At 33.4% G+C, this 25,441-nt stretch overlaps 2 protein-coding genes across 8 annotated transcripts in view; both read left to right on the top strand.

The window, feature by feature from the left end:
- The window catches only part of LOC494359 (membrane-associated phosphatidylinositol transfer protein 2), a 25,471-nt gene extending 12,305 nt beyond the window's left edge, over positions 1-13,166 (top strand). Inside the window, exons 14-31 of one of the 3 annotated variants that reach the window (XM_026838985.1) lie at positions 1,009-1,142; positions 2,213-2,396; positions 2,818-2,928; positions 3,077-3,337; positions 3,894-4,041; positions 4,706-4,874; positions 5,019-5,095; positions 5,483-5,602; positions 6,433-6,516; positions 7,180-7,328; positions 7,788-7,901; positions 8,769-8,909; positions 9,446-9,570; positions 10,120-10,269; positions 10,701-10,884; positions 11,139-11,267; positions 11,658-11,735; positions 12,100-13,166. In XM_026838985.1, the coding sequence (XP_026694786.1) occupies positions 1,009-1,142; positions 2,213-2,396; positions 2,818-2,928; positions 3,077-3,337; positions 3,894-4,041; positions 4,706-4,874; positions 5,019-5,095; positions 5,483-5,602; positions 6,433-6,516; positions 7,180-7,328; positions 7,788-7,901; positions 8,769-8,909; positions 9,446-9,570; positions 10,120-10,269; positions 10,701-10,884; positions 11,139-11,267; positions 11,658-11,735; positions 12,100-12,189 (2,448 nt within the window). In that variant the 3' untranslated portion in view covers positions 12,190-13,166. The remainder of the gene's footprint in view (positions 1-1,008; positions 1,143-2,212; positions 2,397-2,817; positions 2,929-3,076; positions 3,338-3,893; positions 4,042-4,705; positions 4,875-5,018; positions 5,096-5,482; positions 5,603-6,432; positions 6,517-7,179; positions 7,329-7,787; positions 7,902-8,768; positions 8,910-9,445; positions 9,571-10,119; positions 10,270-10,700; positions 10,885-11,138; positions 11,268-11,657; positions 11,736-12,099) is intronic. The other 2 variants (XM_026838988.1, XM_026838987.1) reach the window with 2 other exon arrangements.
- Positions 13,167-13,954: 788 nt separating this feature from the next.
- On the top strand, positions 13,955-24,793 carry pias (protein inhibitor of activated STAT). 5 transcript variants are annotated; one of them, XM_009863414.3, is made up of 13 exons: positions 13,955-14,138; positions 14,576-14,710; positions 14,991-15,082; positions 16,435-16,559; positions 16,786-16,930; positions 17,457-17,520; positions 18,247-18,408; positions 18,997-19,176; positions 19,750-19,844; positions 20,764-20,954; positions 22,209-22,395; positions 22,722-22,795; positions 24,163-24,758. In XM_009863414.3, exons 1-12 carry the CDS (start codon positions 14,100-14,102, stop codon positions 22,780-22,782), a joined length of 1,476 nt encoding a protein of 491 aa, XP_009861716.1. In that variant the 5' UTR covers positions 13,955-14,099; the 3' UTR covers positions 22,783-22,795; positions 24,163-24,758.
- The last annotated feature ends 648 nt before the right edge of the window (positions 24,794-25,441 follow it).

Below are 25,441 nucleotides of genomic sequence, written 5' to 3'. Positions count from 1 at the left end.
TCCCCTCTAATTTCATTTTGCTTCTACACGTTGTTTCTACCTTTAAATTCATAATAAAACGTTTTTGGCAAGTTTTGTTAGGATTTTAGCGAAAATGAACTTTCAAAAAATGACGTCATCAGGTTATAAGTGACGTAATTGATCCCTTTGACATCACCAAATCAAACAATCATTTTAGTTAGGTAGTAAACAAACCAGGAATCAACTTTGCAATAGATTCCTTATGTAATTTTTACCTAAAAACCCTAATTACACATAAATACAAGATTCCTGATGATATCATTCAAAATTTGATGACGTCATCAAAAAAATCAAAATACAATCTTGTAGCAATTTTTCCAAAGAACAAAAGTCTAATTGGTCATTTTTTGCCAGCACAAACACCTGTGTCCCTAGGGAGCAATATGTGACAGTCGGTCAAAAATGGAAAATTTGTTAAAATATATCTCGTCCCCAAAAGGTTAAAAGTAGAAACACGGAATGTTGAGCTTTACCAGTAATTATAAGCTTTAACACTTCTATCATAAACCACAAGCGCAAGATTTCTTGTGCACATTCCATACAGATCAATGCACTGCCCTTTTTGGATCATTCGTATTCAGACTGTCTATAGGCCTACCAATAGATAATTTAAAGTAAAACAGTTGTTTTGGCATATATAGTAAACCAGTAATAGTTGTTTCCTTTGGTTTAATGTAACAATTGTCAAAAAAGACCTATTTTGTTTTAGGTATAACGTATTGCATTTAGAAAATATTATTTATTTGTGTTTTATGCAACAAGATTAATTTAAAACATTCTACAAAAAAATTATTATAACAGCACTGGTGTGACTGGGTTTGTTAGCTGTATCACAAATTGTTGAACTTAAAGCAGTTCAATTGATTCATCACGAACGAATTGTTGCTTTGCTTTTATTATAACAAGTTAGCCCACATATGTATGTTTTTAGTTTGTTTATGAAAATTAGCTTTCAATATGATTCAACCATGTTATTTATTTTTTTAGAGTGACGTGCATACTTTACAAAGTACTTTAGAAGTGGTTATGAAGTCACATTATAAATCAGCATTGGGACATCTTGCTGTACGTCTCGTATCTTGCCCCGTTATATGCAACGAGGCTTACCATCTCTTGCAAAGGTAAAAACAATTGTCAAAAAAGTTTTAAAAGTTATGCTGTAATATGGAAGCATAGTTTTATTCTTTGTGTGCCACCATGGATCAGTTGTAAGACCTTTGCATTTTAACCAAAGGTTACTGGGATCAATACCTGATGCTGCCACCCTTTTGTACCCATGTAGTAAACACACATTATTTATTGCTTCAACCCAGTAGTGACTTGTGGGTTGCCCCTAAAAACACTCTTTATAGTTATACATGTGGTAACTAGTAACCAGGCACAAAGTGTTACAATAAGACACCTATTTATAACAACTATGGATGCCCCGCCACACAAGAATGATTAGGTGCCATTTATCAGATAATGTAGACTACTTTTCTACACATAAAATTATGGATGTGGTATGCCATTGAGAAAATAGGGATTTTCTAAAATAAATTCTAGTTGTTACTCTTATAAACCGTTGCTGCCAGACATAGTATTGGTGTAAAACATCTATTCTTTTGACAATTTATTTATTTTTAGACGATATATTTGTCATTTTAGTAACCTATTCAGGTTGCCTTCATTTTTTTGTTATACGAAAATAGACTTTAAAAAAAAACGACTGATTAATATTACGAGTGTCATTACTGCTGTAATAGTACTGTGTGTAGGCTATTCATTTAAATTAAAAAAAAAAATCGTTTTTATTTAAATATGATTGTAATCTAATCTCAATGCTGCTAACATTGTGAACATGTGTGTTCTTGGGCAAGACACTTATTGTTAATTGCTCTATAATCCAGTAGTCACTAATAGGAGTTCACATTATCAGCCATACAGTAAAAACAATTACTCGTTAAGGATCTCATGCTAAGAAAACGTAACAGATAAAAATCAAGTCCAACCAGTGAAATAATAGAAGAGATATATTTTGCCTAAATGGCATCATCAGGCTCCTATTCAAATAGAATCCTTATTAAGTCATTTTTACATATGTGGTAACTTATGTTTACAATGAAAACTTCAAGTTATGACTATCGACGCCCCGGCATGTAAAGTTAATTAATAACATTCATTTATTATGTAACAATGCATTTTATGACAGTTTGAATCCATCAAGTCATGACAACAATATCTCGAACAAGCACACAATCTCAAGTTCGTTGTTATCTTTATTTGGAACTTCTACCCCAAGATATAAAGAAATAATTCGTCTCCTGTCATGCTCATGCAACTTCGTTTACAATAACTTTATTTTAAGCCAGGAAGGCAAAGGCTTCAATGGACAGGTATGTTTCCTATTGATTTTAAGTAATAGCCTTCCATACTTGTGCTATGTATTATGCATCATCATTAATGGCAATGCTGAATATTTTCAATGACATTTTGGTTAAAAGCATTTCTAATCTCAGTGAAAGCCTTGTCTGCTCCATGGCAACCAACAGACATTTAAGTCTGACCTTAATAGGCTGTAAAATTTAAATAGAGCAATAATACTCCGCAAATTACTTTTTATTGTTTGTTCAAAACAGTCTCAAAGCTGTATTTTGAGATTTATTTATGTTTGCAGATTACTTTAAAATTTTTATAAAGTGATATACTTTCAACAGTGTATAGGTTTTGTTTTACTTTTTAACAGAAATTTTTTGTCAATGTCCAGTGTAACTACATGGTCATGGTCTTAGTTAACAAGTTGTGCTATTGTTTCAGGTTTGTATTATAAGTGACACCATTGGCAGTGTATTGGCATATGACTTGCTTTGTAACTTCGCTGCTACAGAAGCCACAAGCAGACGTGGAAGTTCATTAAGTTATCATGAGGTAAGCTTCTACCTTCTTTACATGCATGGTAATGGTGTGTTTATGTGGATCTAATAATTTGTGGATAAGTTCCTTTTTATTAATGCATGGGTTGCTTGGTTATTTCTTGCGTTTGAAATTTTTTCGTACGAATTCCTGGCAAATTTAGGAAGAAGACGACCACAGTTATATTGCCATGTCGGGGCCACCCTCCTCACCCAGCTTACGGGTTTCGGGGCCCCAGAAGTGGGACATACCCCAATCTAACCCTATTATGCTAAATCGGCGTGGTTCGGCACTGCCAAGCTTGGGTGGCGACTCAAAAACTCTTGATACTTTTGCTGCTTGCGCAAAAACCAACATGCTTATGACGCCAACAGCATCGCTTACATACAGAAGAATGAGTGATAACAATTGCCTTGACAATCAGGTATTACTTTAAACTTCACAGAGCAAGTTCAAACTTCATAAACCAAACTCTTTAATTAAGACCATAACTGTAAGCACTAAGCTACTTATTTAGAACTTTTGAAATTTATTTGAAATTTTATGATAATTCATCAAAAATAGTTTTGCTTGGTATCAGTAATTAAACCGGTAAAATTCCAAACTCTTTAAATAACCTACTATCTTGTCCATTTTTGATATGTGGGCAATTCTGGTCTGCTTTCCCCGCTCTCTGGTGTCTCCACCTATACAAAATACAATGGTATATTCTGAACTATACTTAAAAATTAATTTTAGGAAGTTTTATTTTAAATAATTTAGTGCTTGTGGGTTTTAGTAACTTTGTTTTGACTAATTTGTTTATGTTATTAAATATGCATGTTACGTGTAGATTACTTGTTTTTTTATTTAAAAAAACTAATCAATTTTATGAGTGTGATCACTGTGACAGTACTGTGTGTAGGCTTATATTCATTACAAATTTTTCCTGTTAAAAAATAAAAAAAATAATATAAAATTGTTTTTATTCAAATTTAAAGTCTCCGCTAAGCTACCAGCGCTCGGTATCGCATTTGGGAAACTCCCTGCCCCGCCAGTCACCCCCACGTCAGGCATCGGAACCAATCGAACCCCAAATCACCGGCCAAACAAAACTTGAGTTTGAAGTCTCAGATTTCTTCATGTTAGGTAAGATATCAATGAATGCAACTTATTTACCCTCGCATAGCAGGGCAACTCGATCATTACAACATGGATGTTATGTTGCAAACACCCTAGCTCATGTTACCATGTATGTAACTTTGTGAGTGGTTATTTTTTGGATTTTATTTTTTTTTGTATTACCAAAATTTGACAAACCATTTTTTTGCCAGATATGTTGATATCTAAATATAACAGTTAAGGTTAACAGGGCATTCCAGCAAAAAACTAAAATGCGTATATAGATGGAAATGATGAAATGTGATTTAAAGGTACCACCAAACTTTAAAAATAAGAAACAGCCTCTGGAAATGATGAGTCGAACCGCTGGAGTGAAAAATAAGGCCGTGTGACATTGTATTCCTTTTTATTACTCAAGCGGTATTATTTCACTCATTTTTTGTAGAGGCTGTTTTGTGTTTGGAAACTTTGCTGGTTTCCTTAATTCACATTTGAGCATCTTTATGCATATACAAATTTTAACTTTTTATTTTTATGCCCCATTAAATGGTCTGGTGTCATGGCTCCACGGTCTGTTGTTTATCATAACCAAAGAACACCAGTTTCGGTGCTCAATAGTATGGATACTAATAAGCGTCTGTGTACTTTATGAACCAATATGTTGGCATGTCAAAATATTCTTTCATTCAAGGCTCCCCCCTTGGCTTGGTGCTGGCTATGCGACAATTCAGTGAAACCCACGACAATAAGATTTCTATGGCCAACACTAATGTGTTACGACCAAACTGCCGACATGTTTACAACCTCTTCTACTCTGCTGATCCTTCTTCTGCAAGAATTGAACCTTTGCTTGATTCAAGGTAGTCGATTGCTATATTTGTTTATTTCAACATAAATTTACCCCAAAAGTGATGAAATTTGTTGACAATATTTATTCAAATTTGTAAAAGTAGATTTTCACACTTGATTCAGTTTTAACTAGAATTAAATTAAATGTTGTTTAGATTTTCTCAACATTCTCCTGCCAATGTATCCAAGTATCATCTCTTCCCACTTGGTGATGGACAATCTAATACATTAAGTAAGAGAGTTAATATAGTCTACTCCCATAGTTCAATGGTTAGGCACTTAAATCATGACCACAATTCTGTATGGGTGAGGTCTTTGATGACCAGATTTTGGCCAAATGTGCCACATTACATCAAAGTAACCCTAAGATACTGGGTTCTATGCCCAATACTCATAGGCGTATATGTCCTTGGGCAAGACACTGTTGGCAGACTTTAACCTAGTGGTCACTAATGGGTTGTAGCACCCTGGGCTTCGAAGTAATGTTCCAACGATGGACTAAATCTTAAGCCTTATGACATGCCGCGCTGAAGGACCTCACCCATATAAAATAAAACTATCTGTATCCAGTGTTAGTAATGTTAAGTCTTATAAGCAAAAACTGACTTGTCATACTCAGGTGATATATTATTGACGAGTCCCGAGTTCATGGGGTCAATCGATACGGGTCGTCGATCAAGCGAATGGAGCATCGGTTCCGCTTCACTGGATCCTCAGTTATCTGGCAATCTCGCTAAAAGTAAGTTGTGATGTCACAATGCTGGTTGTGATGGTGGGTTTAAGTGACTTTCGTGTAAAAATATGCATTGTTTGGGATTTACTTGCATTGCTGGTGACATATTACACTTAAAGTGTAGAACATGACAGTCATATATAAAAATGGACATTAGTGGGTTACACCCTTTATTTTACATACTTCCAATAAACATTTATAATGTCCTGAGAATACTTGGACATTTTCTAATCTTCTCGAAATAGTATCTGGTGAACAAACATATTTTATTTCAAGCTACTTTATATGTAAAAAGAAAGTTTTTATATTTTTTTTTTCCACATCATATATTCCTTACTTTACATGGAAAAATATCATTTCAACCTGCTTTATCAAGCATATTTCCACATTTTGGGTTATTTTTGGCGTGCGTTTCTTGCACGGGGTTATATTATAGCATGCGTTTTTGCACGTTCATTTCTCATGGCTTTGATTATTCATTGATTGTTTTCAAACACATGTAATGCTGCTACATGTAATGCAGATTACTCTGCAAGAAATCAATATTTATAATCACTGTGTGAGCTGTTGCAGCGTTAGGCATTAATCTAAATTGCTTTCTGTCAAATATGCAAAACAGCAAGCAATTTAATGCGATAACATGAACAATTTTCATTGTCTTAAGAAATTATGTTTACCCTTTTTTTTTTTTTTTTTTTTTTTGAGAGTTTTACGCAACATTATAATAATAATTGAATTTATTTGCATTGCTGGTATTATTATAAATAAGTAAAAAGTTTTTTGCAATCTGTTTTTCAATCTTCATAATAATCATTGTGCTGTTGCATGACATAAAGGACACGCTGTGCATGACTCATCATTTATTATTGATGATGATGCAGTTTTCAAACTTGAACCCCTTAAAGATGGCAACAACAAAGGTAAAATCATTCATTATATCAAGCATGATGTTCCATCAGCAAACTTTTTCTATACAGCAGAGTTTTAAAGCTGTTTGGTAATTTGAACGATGCAAATTTTGACAAAATTTTGCTAATTTATAAATTTTACAACATTATCAAACAGAGTTTTTTAGGCATTTGATGTTTTCATAATTAAGCATTTGATTTACAACTGAGTTGCGCTGATCATTTTCGGAATCCCACTGTTGCTGCTATCCTTTTTTACTTCTGTGAAAATTTATCTACATTTTTTTATCTACGGTTGTAAAATCAGTATTCAGTATATTACTTTGAGAACAATATGGGTGTGGTCACTAAATTCCCTGACAGTCATCAGAAAGTTTAGTTTAAAAATCCAAATGTTAATTCATTTGTGTATTATTTACAAAATTTTAGTATAATACATGCACAACTAGTTTTTATGTTTAATGTCCAATTTGGCTTTTAGCAAGTGTTGTAAAAGCTAGTTTATATTTTAAACTGGAATGCTGAAACATAATAACACTCTTGTTTTAAAAGTTGGGTTCGCATGTCACTCCATGCACCCCTAACATTACGCCTATTCTACCATAATTGTAGCTTTCGCTTAATGTCACAAAACATTAACATATTAATAAAACAACCCAACCATGCGATCTGCAGTTGCTAACCATTGGTGGGGAGACAAGAGAGTTGATTTTTCTCTCTTCTGTCCTGAAGTCCTCTCAGGATTTCCTTCTGCTTCTCTTCCGTATCTCTTCCACTCAAGCTTCTGGGAGTCACTGGATGTGGCTGCATTTCTTTTACGTCAGGTAAGTTGTATTTAAGATTTAACTCATTACTCACTGCTCAGATTATCTTATATAATATTCCATCTTATTAAGATGAATAGTAAATTATTTTCACAAAAAAAAACAAAAAAAAAGATTTTACAAAAATCCAAAAAATGATTTCACAAAAATCATGTTTTATTTATTTAACCTTCATTATATAATAATAATTGTTCAAACATATTCACTAAATGTGGCAATTAAAATTTCCACAGCTTAAAACATTATGCTAATTTGTTTACGATGTGAAAATAATAAAAGGCTAAAATATATTAATACAAATATAAGTTACTTTGTTAATAGAGGAGAGCTGCTTGTTTTAAAGTGAAACAGTAGCCATTAATTAAAAATGAATGACTTTAAACCTACCTGAATTTAGAAGCTGGTTTATTGTTTATGTATCCTGTTCTTTCTGTGTTGAATATATTTACCCCGTTGCAGATATTTCAATACGATAACTCACATTATCAGATGAACAACAAAACTGAGATTCAATTTAGTCAAACATTTCCAACTGAGAAGTGGTTAAGAAAGAGAACTAATGTCAAATTAAGAGTAAGAAATATCTATTGGAATTATATATTGGTCCATGTAAAAATATGTTTAGTACATTACTTTATTAAATGTCTGGTTTAGTTAAAAAAAAATCATTTTAAAAATGTGGCTGAATGTATAAAAAAAATTAAGTGGGTCAATTGAGGACAGTACCAGCTGAAATACTGAAAACAAATTAACTAGATAACAAAAAATTGGTATGCCCACACCAAAAAGTATAAAGTCTACAATACAATTTAAAAGAAGAGTATTTTTGTTTTACTGCGTTTTGTACCCCATATAGTTTCTTTATAGGACAAATAATCAATTTTGTTTAGTGAGGTGTAGATATTCAAAGATGTAGTTTATATACAAAAAAAATTTATACCTTGTACTTTGACCTCAAGCATTTTATGAAAATATCAAATATGTTTTAAAATAATGCACCTATTTCCAACAACAAAGAACAATGCACCTATTTCCCCACAGTTTACAACAACCTGATGTAAAAAAATTTTCAGTTTCTGATTTTTCACGTGACTGCCGTTGTGCGTTTTTGCCCTCTCACCGTCTCTTCCTTACAGTGCCCTTATCACGTTAATATCGCCTTTTTCTCACCCTTTCCTGCTTTTCGCTTGTTGTAACTGTTGCGTTTCATTCCGTGATGAAGTCTCCCCGTATGGCAGACGAAACGTTGGAAATACACTATACATTTTTATACCAGATGAGCCACTGATATATTGTTTGTACTATGCCTGGTAGCAGAAGTAACAGAATGTTTTAAAACTACTCGCAACGATGTTCTAATTTTTGCTAAACTTAATAAAGTAAATATATTCAATTTGTCCAAATTGCTTTTCGAAATTTTTTATGATTTTTTCTTTCCAGAATTTAACAGCCAATCACAGATGCCGGGACAGCGTCGCGCTTGAGAACACACCGCAAGTGCTTGTGGGTAGATTCATGTACGGACCTCTTGATATGGTGACGCTGACTGGAGAGAAAATAGACATTTATATTCTTACACCAGTATGTAGTTTATGTTGATTATTCTTTTATTCTAACATTTTAAATAAGACACACCACATTTGCATTATAACTATGATTTGTTTTGTTTTATTTCGAAAATAATCTATAGGCTATATTTTTGAGGTTTTCCTTTTTACAATTTAAAAAACGTAAGTACACCACATTTGCATTATGTATTTTGTTCCTTTTCTAGAATAAATCATGAGCTGAAGTGTTTTTACCAAAAAAAGCAGATTCAAAATATTTACAAAAGTGGGAAACACCTTTTGATTAAATGAGTATTGTTAAAAACAAGGGCCCATATTTCTTCATGGCCCATATTATTCAGATTTAGTTAAGAATTATAGGTTAAATAAATTGTTGGAAGAAAAAAAAGATCTCTTATTCCCTCAAAAAATCTTTTACGTAGTTCCACACGTGGTAACTCATAAGAGGGAGTGGGGTGCACGCCGTGTATGAAACATAGCAACCATTTATAACGACTGTTTTAGTACTGTGGCTTGTCCTACCGTATTTAAGTCCATATATTCTTATAGCCACCATCATCTGAGTGGGTTTACATGGACACTGAGATATGCACGGGACATGGGAAGGTTACGTACACAATACCAGATTCAAAATCATTAACACAAGGTCTATACCCAGTCAAGATGATTGTCAGGTAAGAATAAGAATTGTTTTTTACTTTAGCTATTCCAAAGGATTGTATAGTTACAAAAAATATATATTTGTTTTATTCAGAGTGTGTTTTACATTTTGTTCTTTGTTAAGTTACATTGTATGTGTTAATTACCATTGGCGCATTCCTTCATTTTTCATTTTGTAGAATTTTTATGTTTTGTGTGGTGCTGTTGAATATGTGGGTGTAATATCATAAATTATTTTTATTAAGAATAAACCAGTTGCTTGTAGGAGTAAATGTGTGGTCATAACGCATAATGATTCATAAATATAAACCAAGAAAGACATATCATTTTTGTCATATTTTTTTTATCAGCTTTATTGGGTTCTGGTATAACTAATATATAGAATTGTATTTTACATTACATTATTTTTAACGATAGAATGTAAAAAAAATCATTATACATTTAAAGCAATTGTTTATTCTTAATTGATGCCTGCTGAAATGTAATACAATATTCTTTTAAACTACTTAGTAACTATTATAAAGATATAAACCAGCATAAATAAAACGAATATTATTTTCCAGAGGTGACCACACATCAGCAGACAGCAACTTAGCTGTCCTACCACAGAACACAGAGTGTGTTATATTCAGCATAGATGGTTCGTTCACTGCAAGTGTTTCAATCATGGGTTCCGACCCAAAAGTTCGTCCTGGAGCCGTGGATGTGGTCAGGTATTCATATTATTCCTAGATTTTTATTCTGTTACTTTTGCTATTTCCCCATTACTATTATAATTTGTAATATTTCAATATTATTTTTGCATTATGTCTATCATATTATTACTAAGTGAGGTCCTACAGCATGGCACGCCATGGGACCTAAGATTTAGGCCAAAGTTGGTCCGTTACCCTGACACCTAAGGTGCTACAATCTATTGACCACTGGGTTGGAGCAATGTCTGTTTTTGTGTCTTGCTTAAGGACACATATGCCTATCAGTATCAGTGTCGAACATTGAACCCGGTATCCTTTGGTTATAGTGCAAGCACCTAACCCACTAATCAGCTAAACTATAGAACAACTATATAATGACCAATTTATCACTTATGCAAACAAAAAACAATCACCCACAAATTGCCTACTTACTAAAAACCTTCTCACAGATTGTGGCAAGATCTTGGCTACCTTATCATCTATGTTACTGGTCGTCCAGACATGCAGAAGCACAGGGTGGTCACTTGGTTGTCTCAGCATAACTTTCCTCATGGGATGGTTTGGTTTGGAGATGGGATTTCAAAAGATCCACTCAAACAAAAGACGATATTGCTAAAAAATTTAAAAGCAGATGTAAGATTTGCTGTGTGGTTTATGGTTATTATAATTATGTAAATCAAGTGAATTAGTAAATGATGTGGGTTGGTGAGCGTTTGAACAAAACTTGCTTAGTCTTTTATTTTATGCCAAAAAAATACTGTCTACATTACTTCATGTAAAGAATTACAGCTACAAATCTTGTGACCTCATTAACAGATAATATATATACATATATATATATGTATATTGGTCTTTTATATAAAATGATGTTCTTTTTTGTTTTTCAGAATAAACTTATATATGCTGCTGGTTACGGGTCAAGCAAAGATATTGCTGTTTATTCCCAACTCGGTATCGAACCTGACAGAATATTCATTGTTGGAAAAGTTTCCAAGAAACAAGCAAACCAATCAACTGTAAGTAGAACTAGTTTAAACTTGTGAAAAAACACTTGATTTTACTAACGCTGTTAAAAAGTGGTTAGCATGCCTACTTTTACCCCAGGAAATATAGGTTCGAATACACGCTTACAAAATTATATACATGGTAGCTTGTAAGTGGACATAAAGTATATGCAATAGAACACCCATATTATAAAGAACCTCATAAATCGGCACAAAACCTCTAGAGTCAACCGTCATTTATTCATTTATTTATTATTTGTAAATATCCCGAAATGTTCCAGGTAATTTCCTAAACCAACTAAATTGTACAGAGTTATGTAAAATTGGCTTATATAATGTCATATGTTATACTATTACATTACCATGTTGGGTTATTCATTACCTTCTATGTTTAATATTCAGTGGCTTAATGGAGGATACTCGGTGCATCTGGATAAGCTTTCTGTTGGTGGATTGAAACCTGGTAAAGTAAATGCACAGGTAAGACTAAATACAAACTTGCTATGTTTACACATTTTGAAAAAAATGTTTTAAAACAAGTTTGAATTTGCGTTAATATTGATTTGTTCATATTTGGTTATATTCTATGTGTTTGAGGTCCTATAGTTTTGCATGCCATTGGACCTAAGATTTAGGCCAAAATCGGTCTATTACCTTGACTGGTTGGGTGCAACAACCCGTTGTAGTAGCTACTGGATTAGAAAAACAGTTGTCTTACTCCTATCAGTATCAGTGTCTGGCATCGACCCCGGTATCCTTTGATTATAATGCAAGCACCTAACCCCTGATCCAGCCCTTTGTTAGAGTTGCCAGTCAATCTCTTTAATCAAATTATTTGTTACAGATGTTGCTAAAAAATGATTGTTTTGGGTTGCCGGGGCAACCAATAAATAAGCGCAGCCACTCGATGAAGAGGAGGACAGGAACTCGATAGTCGGTTCGAGCATGAGTGATTTTCATTATCATCACATTTACTTATTTCTATTTTTTATTATACAAAAAACCAACCACTTCCAAACTTCGTTGCTATAATTCATATAATGCTTTAGTTTAGTTTCTTTACAGTTGGAAAAATTGACAGATTTTTAACAAATTGGAACAGATCACCTGTCATCTTAAGAGTTTAGCTAATGTTAAATCACTAATTTTACATCAGTGTTTATTATTTGTTTTATTTTTACAGAGAATTCTAATTTGTAAAAGACTGTATGAACTAAAGAATCATTTAAAGTTTTATTGTTTGTTCATGACTGAGTGACATAGTATTACCTTCCCAAGACAGTCTCACTGTTCACTGCAAAATCTTTTTATTTACATTTTAAAGGAGATTGACTCGTCTAAATTCTTTACCTTTTACATACAAAATTCTACTGTTAAAAGAATTTCAGGTTTGATTTGTATTTTATTTACTAAACATTGCTAACTAAGTAATTGCACAAATCTTCAAGCTTGAAAGACGAGTTCCATTGCACGTTTCGTTACTGATGTCCCTAGCTGTGTTCATTCACCGCACAGTTTTTAGAAATCCGCTATTGCTTCATGCCTATTAAAACGTTTTTGTGACCTTTAATATATTTTAAATGGTTAACAGATCTATTATGTGAAACAACCGCTGTTTTGGTTTATCATCAAAGTGATTATTCTAAATTGTTTCCTTGTTATTACACAACTCGTTAATGATTTATAGTGCAGACAGTCATTCACACTCGTGCAAATGTATTGTATTTGAAATGGTATTAACTGTATTTAGCACTTGCTTCTGCATCGTGGAATTGTTTGTAAGTAACGTACTGGCTTATTTCATCAGAAGGCCGTGCAATAAATTCCTTTTTTTTATTTCTTTGTTGTGTAACTGTACAGATTTCATGCCATATGATATTCATTATCAATAAATATTTTATTATTTATTTAGATATGTTTAGTTTATAGACTGTTTTTAACTTTGGTTTAAACTTAAAGTTTCGTTTAGTGTGATTACAGAGAGATGTGCAGACATGAATACTTTAGGAGGGTGAGCTAATTTGCATAACACAAGTGGGCTGGTTATCAGTTACTTAATATAAGTAATGTTTAGTTGATCAGGTACAATTACAAAATAATAGTTACAGATATTGTTACCCCACTAAACAGGTAAAATTGCATGCCAAGTGCCTGGATAAGAGAAAGTGACCCTTAAGTGAGCAGTGTTAAATTGCATAAAACTCTTTTTCTGTAGTTCAGAAAATGTGTTTTCTTGTTCGTGTACCAATATTGGTATAACTTTTATGGTTTGAACATCAAAATGTATAAATATTAAGTTATTTTGACTATATAATTTTTGGCAATTGCGCTAAAAAAACGATTTGCATTTTTTGATCACGGGAACTACCTCTTATGGGATCTAGTTATTTCGGCAGCAGCGGAACAAGCTTAAATAAAGAAAGTAAAGTTACCGGACTAGATACTAGATAGGTTCTATTTAGGTTAATTTAACCACTTTGCTTTTCTGATTTTTGGTAAATTTTAAGGATTATATTCAGATTCTAAAGACCAGCCACCCTTTTATCAATAAACAAAACTTTTTGGGCAATTTTATTCGCAGTTAGTCCGGTGTATTTATGCAAATTAGTGTGTGATTGTTTCGAATTTTGTTTTTCGACAATTTAATCTTTTGTTTGGGTTTCGCTCTTATTTTTGGTAAACAATTAATAATTTCACACGCGATTTATCGTCTTAAACCGTGTAAAGTGATTTTATGTTCTTTATTTTGGTGGAAAGTAGCAGTTTATCTGATATATGTTGATTGCAACCAACTGAATACAAATCAAGTGGTTGAAAGTGAATATTCAACTTCTGAATACAAACATGGCGTCTGCCCAACTTGATGTGGACCATGAATTAAAGGTGTGTATTAGATCATTATGTTTTTTGTTTATGTTTGGGGTTATCTCTCTGCACCATTTTATTTTTTGCACTTTTCAGTTGCACAATTTTAAGTTCTGTGTTTGTATATATAAATATTGGTTTATTTTTTAAATGTTAAAGTTTTAAATTTCGGTATGCCTTTTTTTCTTTATATGGATTTTGTGTTAGCAATATTGTGCAGGTTTTGTTTCTGTAAATGTTAAAAAATAAGTTGATATAACTTTTATCTAGTCTTATTTAAAACATGATCTAAACCTAACTATCAAAATATCTTGTGCAAATATAACCATTCACCCAGTAGCCTACATTAAATTCAATTTTCATTTAGCATTTGAAAAAATTCTCTTAATCTCTTTGTATGGGTTTGCTTTGGCGTAAACTTTCCCACGCTAATAGGCAGTTCTGTGTTTTTTCAGAACATGGTGTTGAGTTTCCGTGTTTCTGAGTTGCAAGTTCTCCTTGGCCATGCAGGGAGGAACAAAAGTGGTCGGAAACATGAATTAATGAGCCGAGCATTACAATTAATTCGATCATCAGGCAGCAACAAACTAGTAGGAGAATGTATTAATCTTAAAAAAAAATATGGATTAAGCTGATTTAAATGTGAAGAATGTTTTATCACGCATTGTACTGCTCAACTGTCTGTTTTTTATTACACTTTTGTAAGATTTTGTAACTGGTGTAGTAAATAAGTTCATTTAGATTGTTTTTCTTAGCAGTGTAATTTTAGCTTTATTTTTATTTCATGTTTTGCACCATTCACATCACTTCTATTGTTTTACAATTTTTCGTGATCCTTGGTTCAGAAATAATTTGTTTACATTTCTTCAGATTCAATCCACAATCCATGATCTTTATGGCAAGAGGCACGCCCTAAGCAACAACAATTCACAACCAAACACAGTGGAAAGTCCCCATCAAAGGTAAACTCAATGCACTCGTGCGAACCCGAATCTTTTGTAAAAGTCCCGAATAAACAGAAACACTATTTGCACGAACCAGAATAGATTCGCGTGCGATGCGGCAACTTCACGGTCTCTTGCATCACGTTCACGTATGTTGTTGAGCTACTAAGAGTTGGCACTTTTATCCACTTAATGCAGAGCGCTAACTTGTTCATAAACGTAGACTCATACGTATACCTAATTCAACTCGTTCGTAACAATGTAACGTATTAAACTAGGTCAAAGCGTCTGATCATGCGTCCACCGCAAGTCATGTTTATCAGGCGCGTGTAACGTCGAGGTTACTTTAGGTCACTTACGCATCTTTTTGAAAGTTAATATAAAAAATACACAAATAAACCGCATTAGCTGATAAATGTAATGTTTGTTTATCGGAGGGGAGGTAACATTTATTTAAAAACAATTACAAATTAACCAATTAATCAATTACAAGTTCACTAAGAACTAGTTAATAGTAATTGAGCCTGTAGTTTGATTTTTATTCGCTATATCAGATTTTTTGGTTTTATTTCGTCAAGTTTTCTAGGTGCATAAAAATCTCGGTTTTCGGCAACTGTAATTTACAAAATTTCGGTATCAGTTTGAATAAAGCAATTTCGGTCGGCTCTACTCTAGGTGTTGCAATAATTAAAACTGTCACAAATGCTTTGTATCAACCAAAGTGCTATTATGGGAATCGGTCTTCTGGACCGCTAACGTGGTATCCGGCGGATTAATCACGTGTCTGCCTTTTGTTTTACCGTATAGCCTCTTGCCCTAACGTTTATTGTATGCTTGATAACGAGCGGTCATGGAGTTTAACACTTCGTGAGCTAGCCATTGTATCTCGCATATAAATAGTAGTGTGTTGTCTGTTAAGAGAACTTCCAAGTCAAAATCCCAAACTAAACCACGTTGTATCGTGACATTCCGATACACGTGACAACAACGCACGATCAAAGGGAGACAATTAAAACATTGTTAAAGCGTAGTTAAAAGAAGGTAGAATAAAACAATAACCTTGCACCATCATCCACACATATATACCGCAACCGCACACTTGCTTACGTCACACACGTGTTACGTCATAGGCGGCATTATTCGCCGGTGAATCCCACGTGCTGTGGTGAAATCACAAAAGCAACCTGTTGCGTCGACGAGTTGAGCATCGATATAAACTTATATTTCATGTGCGTAATAAGTAAAGTAATGTCTAAATGTTTGATAAAGCTTGAAAACATAGTTATAATAAACTGAAAAAGAAAATGTAATTTTTTATCTCCATATAAAATAATGTATAAAACGTCAGAATATTATTCCATCTCTCTTAGTATGCCAGTTCGTGACGTTCCTCATCCAAAGCCAGTCAACCCACCTCAAGCCGCTCCTATTGTACAATTCAAACCTTCACCGTTCTACAAACAGATTAGTGAAGTTCTACAACCAAGTTGTATAAGTAAGTATCAGTTAAACTTAATCATGTTATAAATATGCAAGGCTACTACTTGTACTCTTTGTTTATCTACACTTAATGCTTATATTAGCAGTAACAATTTCAGGATAGGCTACTGTATAAGTGTGTCAGCATACAAAATACAGTACGTTTCTTATTATTTCCTCAATGTAAAACAAAGTTCATTTTTTTGTCTTATTGTTCTTTTAATACCAACCGTGCCTTACAGCGAACAGCAAGAGCAAAATGGCTCACAGCAAAAACTTCACTTTTCTGTTGACTCACCATCAGCGCGAAGTTCTATGCAAAGATAGAGTTCAAGTACAAAGTATGATCCGGCAAAGCCCAAAGAACCACACTCAAATTCAGCTCAGGTAAAATGTTGTTTCGATTGTTTTTTTTTTGTATCTATGTTTTCACTGGCCCTAAATGTCCTTTCGGTCAAACCTTTGTTTTATATTTTACTTTTTATTAAGGTTCTGTTCTTATTCCTAACACATACCTTTTAAAACTCAAGTCTCTTGATTGCGAACCAACCAACCATTATACTTTATGCATATATAGTTATATAAGTTATTTTGCCATTTTTACGGATTACATTGGCATGGTGAATTTTAAATTCCACATTGCCAAATAGCGAGTAATTAACTTTAAATCCTTATTCAAAAAAGTTAGTTGGTTAAGATTAAAGAGTAAATACAATTGTGTGTGTGTACATAGTACATTGTTGCGCAACACATATATTCTGTGCTTTACAATATAATATGTATTTACTATTTACATTTCATCTTTATGAGTCAGCTTATAATATTTTATGCCCATTCATAAGATCCTATTTGTTTTGTTTATATTCCTTGAAATAGAAAATCAGTGCGTTAACGTATTGTTTATTTTAAACAGGTTCTGTAAGCTAGAAACATCATGTGAGCAACCTGATGCACTACCACCACATCTAACGGTGAAGGTACGTATCATATATCTGTGTTATGTACAACTAAATCATTTAAAAGTAATGATAATTAATATATATATATATGATAATTAATATATATATATATATGTTAATGTGACTATTAGGCCAACTCTGGGCTCTGGCTTATTTTTCCGCTGTAAATAAACACTTTACAAAAAAATTAAAAATTGCAAAACATAATTGATTCTCAAAATGTTTAATTTGGGTAAAAAAATAAACTTTAATAAAAACTTTTTTCTGGCTGCGTTAATGTATAACACTATAAAAACGTATAGGTTTTAATTTTTTTTTGCAATAAAAGTAAACTTTGGTGGTGTAATCATTTATCGCTTTCTAATATAAGTCCTTGGGTTTGAGTAACTCTTAGTAAATTGAACCACAGTCGTGCAATACTCCTGTTCTAGCTGGTGAGGCTGATTCTTAACTTTTCCAAGAATTGTTTGAATACTCATAACTGAAACATAAAAACTTGTTTCTTTCCTTATATTAAGCTTGATATTTGTTCATGATGTTAAGTTTCCATTTAGTTCAAAATATATTTAAGTTGTGTCCCTACTCAACCATGGTACTTTCGTTATATGCCTTAGTGATTTTCCCCTTTTTTCTTTTTTGTATAGGCACCTGTGTTTTTCCTAACCTAACCTGTTATTGTGCTGTAAGGAATTACTGAGAAAATGTCAACAAACTTGGTATTAAACTTAACATATACATCAATAGGTCAACAATGTATCTGTTGTTCTTCCGAATTTCATCCCACCAACAAAAGCTGGTATGGAACCCCGACGTCCGAATCGTCCACTAAACATCACCAACTTATGTCGACATTCATCTAGTGGTCAAAACACGTTAGAAGTTCGCTATTCTTCCAGTGACCATGAGGTAAGGATATATTTGTTTGAAATAGTATATATTTTGACTTTGTATAATAGGTTGGGAGAAGACACCTTAAATACATATTATCTAAATATCCTGATCGTGTTTTAACAATTAACAAAGTTTATGGGAGTCGTTAGAATACAGTTTTATAATTCTTTGAATGTTCTTTGTTTAGTATCAAATGGGATGAGAAAATTGATTGAAAAGGTGTCTCATCTTCCCCCACTCTACTATTTATTGCTTGTTTTTCATGCGAGATTAGAAAATATATTTTAGGTTTATATGCATTTATTGGTTTGTATAGTCAAATTTAGTAAGAGTCCCCACCTCATAATCTGCCTGGTTCAAGACCTCAATGCTGCTGCCATGCCAGGATAAATAAATGTCATTTGATAGCCTATGATTATACTATGCATCTTTAACTTAGGGAAAAAACAAATTGTGTTTCAGAGTATTTAAAACAGTATGGAAATGTGTTCCTTTTTTAAATCGAAAAAATTTGGGTAATATATTTTGTACGTATTACTGTTTTACATGTCACAGTCACAAGACTCACAACTATACTATATCTATGTTATTCTTTACCCATAGGAATACTGTGTCACTGTGAATGTGGTGAAACAACTTTTTGCTGAAGACCTTCTACAAAAACTTAAATCACAGCCAGTATTAAGTGCAGCCACAACAAGATATCGAATCAAGGAAAAGCTTAAGCGGGATTTAGATTCCGATGTTTCAACAACAAACCTCAAACTTTCCCTTCGTTGCCCAGTAAGTAAAATCATAGGCACCTAACATGGGTATGCAATAATGCAAGGTGTACCCTGAAAATAAATCAGACCCATGAGTAAGAAGAATAAATGCATAAACAATTTAATAGCCTATCTTACAAACATGTCCTAAAATAAACACTATACAGTAGTGATAGTGCAACGATCAGTTTATTTCGTAAAAAAACTAATAATGTGACAAGAAAAAAATGTTCATGTTTTTGCTGGCATAAACTTTTAGTATTTCAAACTTATGGGTAGTTTGGCTTTTTAATAATTAGACGAATATTGTAAAAAAAGTTGTGATTGATTTATTTTTTATGTTTGGTAAAAACTATTAGAGCAGCAACACGTGATTAATCTATTTTTCCACCTGAGACCACTGTTTTATGACCAAGTGTATTGGTAGTTTCTATTCTACATGGGTGAAAATGTAAATTCTTTTAGTGAGGCATGTCAAGGGATAATTAAATTTTAAAGAAAGTCACTGAAAGCCAAGGTTTTAAAGCCTCATTGGACATTTAGAGTATGAGTGTTTATGCTGTTGGTATATTTTAATTTGTTTTATTCACAGCTCGGTAAAATGAGGATTTTGACTCCAATACGCGGTTGCAAGTGTACGCATATTCAATGTTTTGATGCCTTGTTGTATATTAGGATGAATGAAAGGTAAGAATATGGTGTATTAGTGTATTTTAAGTACAGATAATTACTGTTATTGACTTGGGATCAAATCAGTGGAGCTTGGTGGAAATTAAATGCACACCCTTTTAAGCATATGATATAGATATGCTTGAACAGGACAGAGGAAATATGTACAAAGCGTTGAAAGCAAAACATATGTTTGATGGAAACAGAAGTTAAGACCAACTTCAATTAAAGACACTGTAGTCTTATTTAGAATTCTCAAACCATAAGAAAACTATTTCTTAAATAAATTTGTCATTTTTTTTATTTAAAAATGCTTGCACAATTATCCATATCCACCCCATTTAATGTGAATATTTACCCCATTTAAAAAATGCTTCTAGCTATACTAGATATAAAAAAGTAGTGTAAATGTTTCTTCACTTGTATAGTTGTATTGTATTCTCTGTGGCAAGGTGCTACAGCATGGCACGCCATGGGTTCAGAGATTTAGGCCAGGGTTGGCCCATTTACCCTAATAAAAGGTCCTAAGGTGCTTCAAGCATAAGTGACCATTGGCAGTATAAAAACCAGCAAGGATAGCAACAATAAAACGTGTTAACTGTAGGTGTATTTAAAGTAGGTTTGTACTTTTATTTAAGGAGATTTTTTTGGGGTAAAATGCTATTTTAATTAAAAAGTCCAGAGGTTGCTGCAACCCTTGCAAAAATGTCAGAAAAGGCTTGCATATTCTGTACGATATAAATTCCACTGACCACTGGGTTTAAGTAATGTCCAAGTGTCTTGCTGCAGGACATAAACGACATCAATGGTATCAGTAATGAGCATTGAACCTGGTATCGTTTGGTAACAATGCAAGCGGCCATCCACTAAGCCATAGCATGGGGTTAATACACTTGTACTAGTATATCCTCATGTAACTCAACCCCTACAATAATAGGAAGCCAACCTGGTCGTGTCCTGTGTGCGACAAACTCGCTGAGTTTACATCTCTCGTTATCGATGGCTTGTTCATAGAAATCTTAAACGAATCAGATTCCGATGAAATTGATTTCACTGATGACGGAAATTGGAACTCGAGTAAAAATGTCACCGAAACTTTAATAGTTGGGACACCTATTAAACCAATTGGTAAATATTTATATGTGGTTACTTTTTTATATAGTACCGTTGGGTAAGATGGGACACCTTTAGCACATATTGTCCAAATATCGGTCTATGTGGGTCAATGCGGTTTAATAATTCTTTGAATGCTCTTTGTTTACTACTAAATTTAACGAGTAAATAAAACAAAGAGGTGTCCCATCTTCTCCCACCCTACTATACTTGTTTTAATTATCATATATTTAAAATGTTTGTAAATTTTTTGATAGTTGACAGTTTAACTACACAGGCAGCTTTTTATTTTATTTTAGAAACTTAAATAATATAATACATTTAAAAGAATAATTTTAATTGTAATATTGAATAAAAATAGACCCAGCAAAAACACAGATGTTTCATTCAATTATTATCTTTAAGCTGACGAAGCAAAGAAAAGTCAGGCGTGAACAAAAGCTTTTGCTTTTTTTAGAAATAATTGCTTTGTTTTGTATTACACATATATGTTAATGAACTGTGTCAGGAATTGGGTTTATTGTTAATTTATGTCGCATAGTCATTTTTCAATGTATCACTGCTGTTCTGTTTAACTAACATTATGCCAGTTGTAGCCAAGAAAAGAAAGATGGAAAAGATTAATCCAAATAAAGAAAAGTATAAAGAAGGAGAAAGGCCATGCAAGAGATTAGGTGCATTTCTTATTTACTGTTCTAGTAAATGCAAATGTTTACAAGCTACAATATGCAAACAGTGTTTCTACTGACCTTTACAGCACAGCTGCAGTTTAGTCACTGTATTAAGAACTTATATTATCAGTTTTAGTTTTCTTATTTAAAACTCCAGGAGTAGTTATTCCTGATAGGCAACAGAAACATATTTTTTATGTTGGTTATCTTATTGGTCATTTAATAACATTGTATTCAATATGGGTGACGCCTTATGGCAGTATACAAGGGATATAGGCAAGGTTTGGCCCATTACCTATGATATTAGCACATTACTCATGTAACTAAATTATATTCTTGTTTAACAAGGGTGAAATACTGTAATGTCATACCATGGGAGCTAAAACTTAGGTCTGAGTTTGATTATTACCTTGGTACCAAAGGTGCTACAACCCATTAGTAATCACAATGTCCGCCAAGTGTCTTAATCAAGGACACATACATTTTATTGGAAATCAAACCTGGTATCCTTAGCTTACAATGCAAGCACTTTGCACCTTAGCCATAATACCATACCATTTAACTAACAACCCTTTAAATATCAAACTTTTGCTCCCAGCTCTTGACCTGAGTCGCACTGCTCTGAAAATAAAACCCGCATCCGAGAAGAAGAGATCGGAGCCGGATGTGATCGACCTCACCTGCGATTCGTCGGATGACGATTCGCCGATTGAAGTTGCTTCGTCCAATCAAAACTCAGGATCCGAGAATGTGCTTGATGACATCACAATGTCTGTTTCATCATCGTAAGTTTTTTTAAAATATTTTTCAGCTTAATTTTTTGTTGTTAATTTAAACAAATTTTAATAACAAGTGTTCAGAAATAGATCTAAATATATTTAATGGTACAAAAAACAATAAAAGTTGTTTAGTTGAGAACTATTTTTACTTTACTGCATAAAACACTGATTTTTTGGACAGTTTTGATAAAAACATAAAATCCTGTAATTGTATATATGGCACAATTTTCTCGACATTTTATAGTTTGTTGACGCTGTCTGAATTTTCCAACCTGTGTTAAGTTACATCTGTTTAAAATATCCTACTTTCGCCAAATCTTATTTTGATTCAGCGCCGCTCACGATAAACTGGCCAAAACATTTGGACATTCGGTGGCAATTCCAAATATTTGAATCTTTGACTCAGGTTTAATCTTTACACGGTTGTTGTGTTTTAAAACACAAGGGTTTTTCTGCACGATTCACAAGTTAAAATAACCTACTTATTTTGTTCTTTGTTGTTTTACACACACCACACTTTGTTGCAGTGAAAGACACTTTGTTGAAAAATGAACAGTTTCAAAATACAATACTCAATACAGTTTTAATTTAAAACTTCCCACATTAAACAATACAACTGGAATTGCTATTTCAAATGGCTGTCAATTTCTCAGGGTGTCTTTCATGTTTTATTATTTCACAATTTGAAGTTGTGCACTCACTTTTACCAGGCCGGCTGATGTTGGGAGTCCCAATGTTGCTCCAAGGTTGCTTGATGTGCCGCTCACTAAGTACACAAGAAAGAGCCCCTCAACCCACAGGGATTACCACCATACTACCGCCACCCCACCGCGACTCCATTCACCCTACTACAGGCCGGTGAATTCCCCCAGTTGGGAGTCAAAGTATACCCCCACCATTTCACCCCGAAGAAATACCCCACCCAATCCCAGGCCCCTAATTCACCACCATTCACCAGTGAACCAATTAAATGGTTCGGTTATGACCCCGCCACCTTTACCTTCACCGTCACCCCTAGTTAGTGGGGCTTCTCCCCCTGTGGCCAGCACCTGGCGAACCAGTTTACCTGGCGAGCGGGGCATGGGGTTAAACGGTTATAGTACACCCCCTGTTTCATCACTAGTTGGATCATTGAATGACCACTCCCTAAACATGGGCTTCCCTCCTTTCTCAGCATTCGGTATGTTTTATCATTTTTGCACATTTTATGCACCTCATTTTCACTAACACCCCAAGGTTACAGGTGCAGTTTATTTATAACAGCTCAGCCCAGTATATTAATTAGCAAGTTTAAAGTAAGCTTCAAAGGCCTTAGTTAATAAGCAGTTATTAAAAGTAAGTCATCAGTTTGTTATTTACAGGTTTGGTATTTAAAGTGCTATTTTTTAAGAAGTTTATATCAATACAATGTATTTCAGGTGATTCCAATGACTCAGTTCACTTTAAGTGTAAACATCAGTAAGGTGAATTAGATGAGGTGCAGTTATCCATTTGTTTTGCGAATTTCATTTACTTATTTAATCATTTTAATCTTTAATGGTATTTTATCATGTTTAAAATCGAGACTAAATTTTAAAACCAAGAGCTTCAATAACTAAAAGTTGATTCCAATCAAAACTATATTTTTTAATCAGGGTTTCAGTGTCGTAACTGCTTTAACTTATCAGACTGTTTAATGTGTATTCAGCTAAAATCCACTATGCTTTTGATAAAAAAAGTCAACTTTTAAGCCGTAAAGCAACCATTGCCTTTTTCTAACATTCTGTTTTCTAGATATCCTCAATCAACAATACCGACATCATCAGTTTCCACTCTTGTTTCCCCCTGGCGTTGGTAGTGGTCTCACTCCATATGATTTATTTCCTCCCAGAATTCCTCACACAGCAAATATTCCAGAACGGTCAAGAACTGATTATCGGGAAGAAGATTATCCTGACATAGTTATTGAATAAGTAGTGAAATTAAGTTTGTGCTTTTTGCAGTTTTGGTGCATTTGGTTTTATGAAAAGATTAGATTCTTTTCTGAAATAGTCCAATTTAAATCTCCTTCTTGCAAGACTGCACAATTTTATATTAAATTCTGCCGTAGTCACCGGTGGTGTTTGTATTTATATTTTTCTTTACTATTCCGTTAAATGCAATGCTAATTTAAAATGTGATGCTGTTGTTTTGTGAATTAATGACTTAGTTCATCATTACCGTTCTTCTTTCTTAAACTTTTATAGCTATTCCTCTTTTGACAACATTGTCAGTTTTTCGTTGAGTACAAACCATTCTATTACAACACTGGGGAGCATTGAGGAGCCTATTTCTGACTAACATTTTTAAAATGTTTTATAACTTCATTCACAAATAGAAAATTAAGTTTGCTTTTGTAGTAGTCCTTGATGTGAAATACCTGTTGGTGAGCAATTTGCATTTTATGCTGCCGGTAGTATGGGTTGCATGTTTATTTTTGATAGGCCATGTATGGTTTTGTACACATATATTTATTTATGTCTATGGTTTGATTCGCAGCAAATACTGTATGCTTTGTTGTTTACTGTAGGTCTATAAAAATACAAATATTAAAATCCGCGCGGTGGCGGTAGAGCTGCAGCACGCTCTGCCGTGTTTTGAAGAAATTCAAGTGCAGCAGAATTAAACTCTAAACCGGTTTGTATGTAGTTTCTCGTCCGTGTAGCCAATAATAAGTCACGTTTTAATGAAAGGATTGGTGCTAGTGAAAAATCCTTATTTGCTAACCCCTAAATACTTCTACTAACCACCAACCTCTAACATTTTCCACCAGCCTCCGCGTTTTACCTGGGACCCCTATTCTGCTATGTACCGGAGGATTCTTAACTAGTGGCTATTGATTGTTAAGCCACTACGGAATAACACCATGTATCAAATATAAATTGTGTTTTTTGTTAACTGGGCACCTGAGCCATCGTGTTGTATTATCAACTCAAGTGCATACTGCCGTTCTGGCAATAGTACTAATGCAAACCTATACATCTTGTGTGATGAATAGTTATGTTCGTTAGAATTGTTTCAAAATCTCTACACT

Source organism: Ciona intestinalis, unplaced genomic scaffold, assembly GCF_000224145.3.
Source record: "Ciona intestinalis unplaced genomic scaffold, KH HT000137.2, whole genome shotgun sequence".
Classification (NCBI taxonomy): Eukaryota; Metazoa; Chordata; class Ascidiacea; order Phlebobranchia; family Cionidae; genus Ciona; species Ciona intestinalis.
The sequence above is the reverse complement of the archived record's forward strand: the minus strand, read 5'-3'. Positions and strand labels throughout refer to the sequence as shown.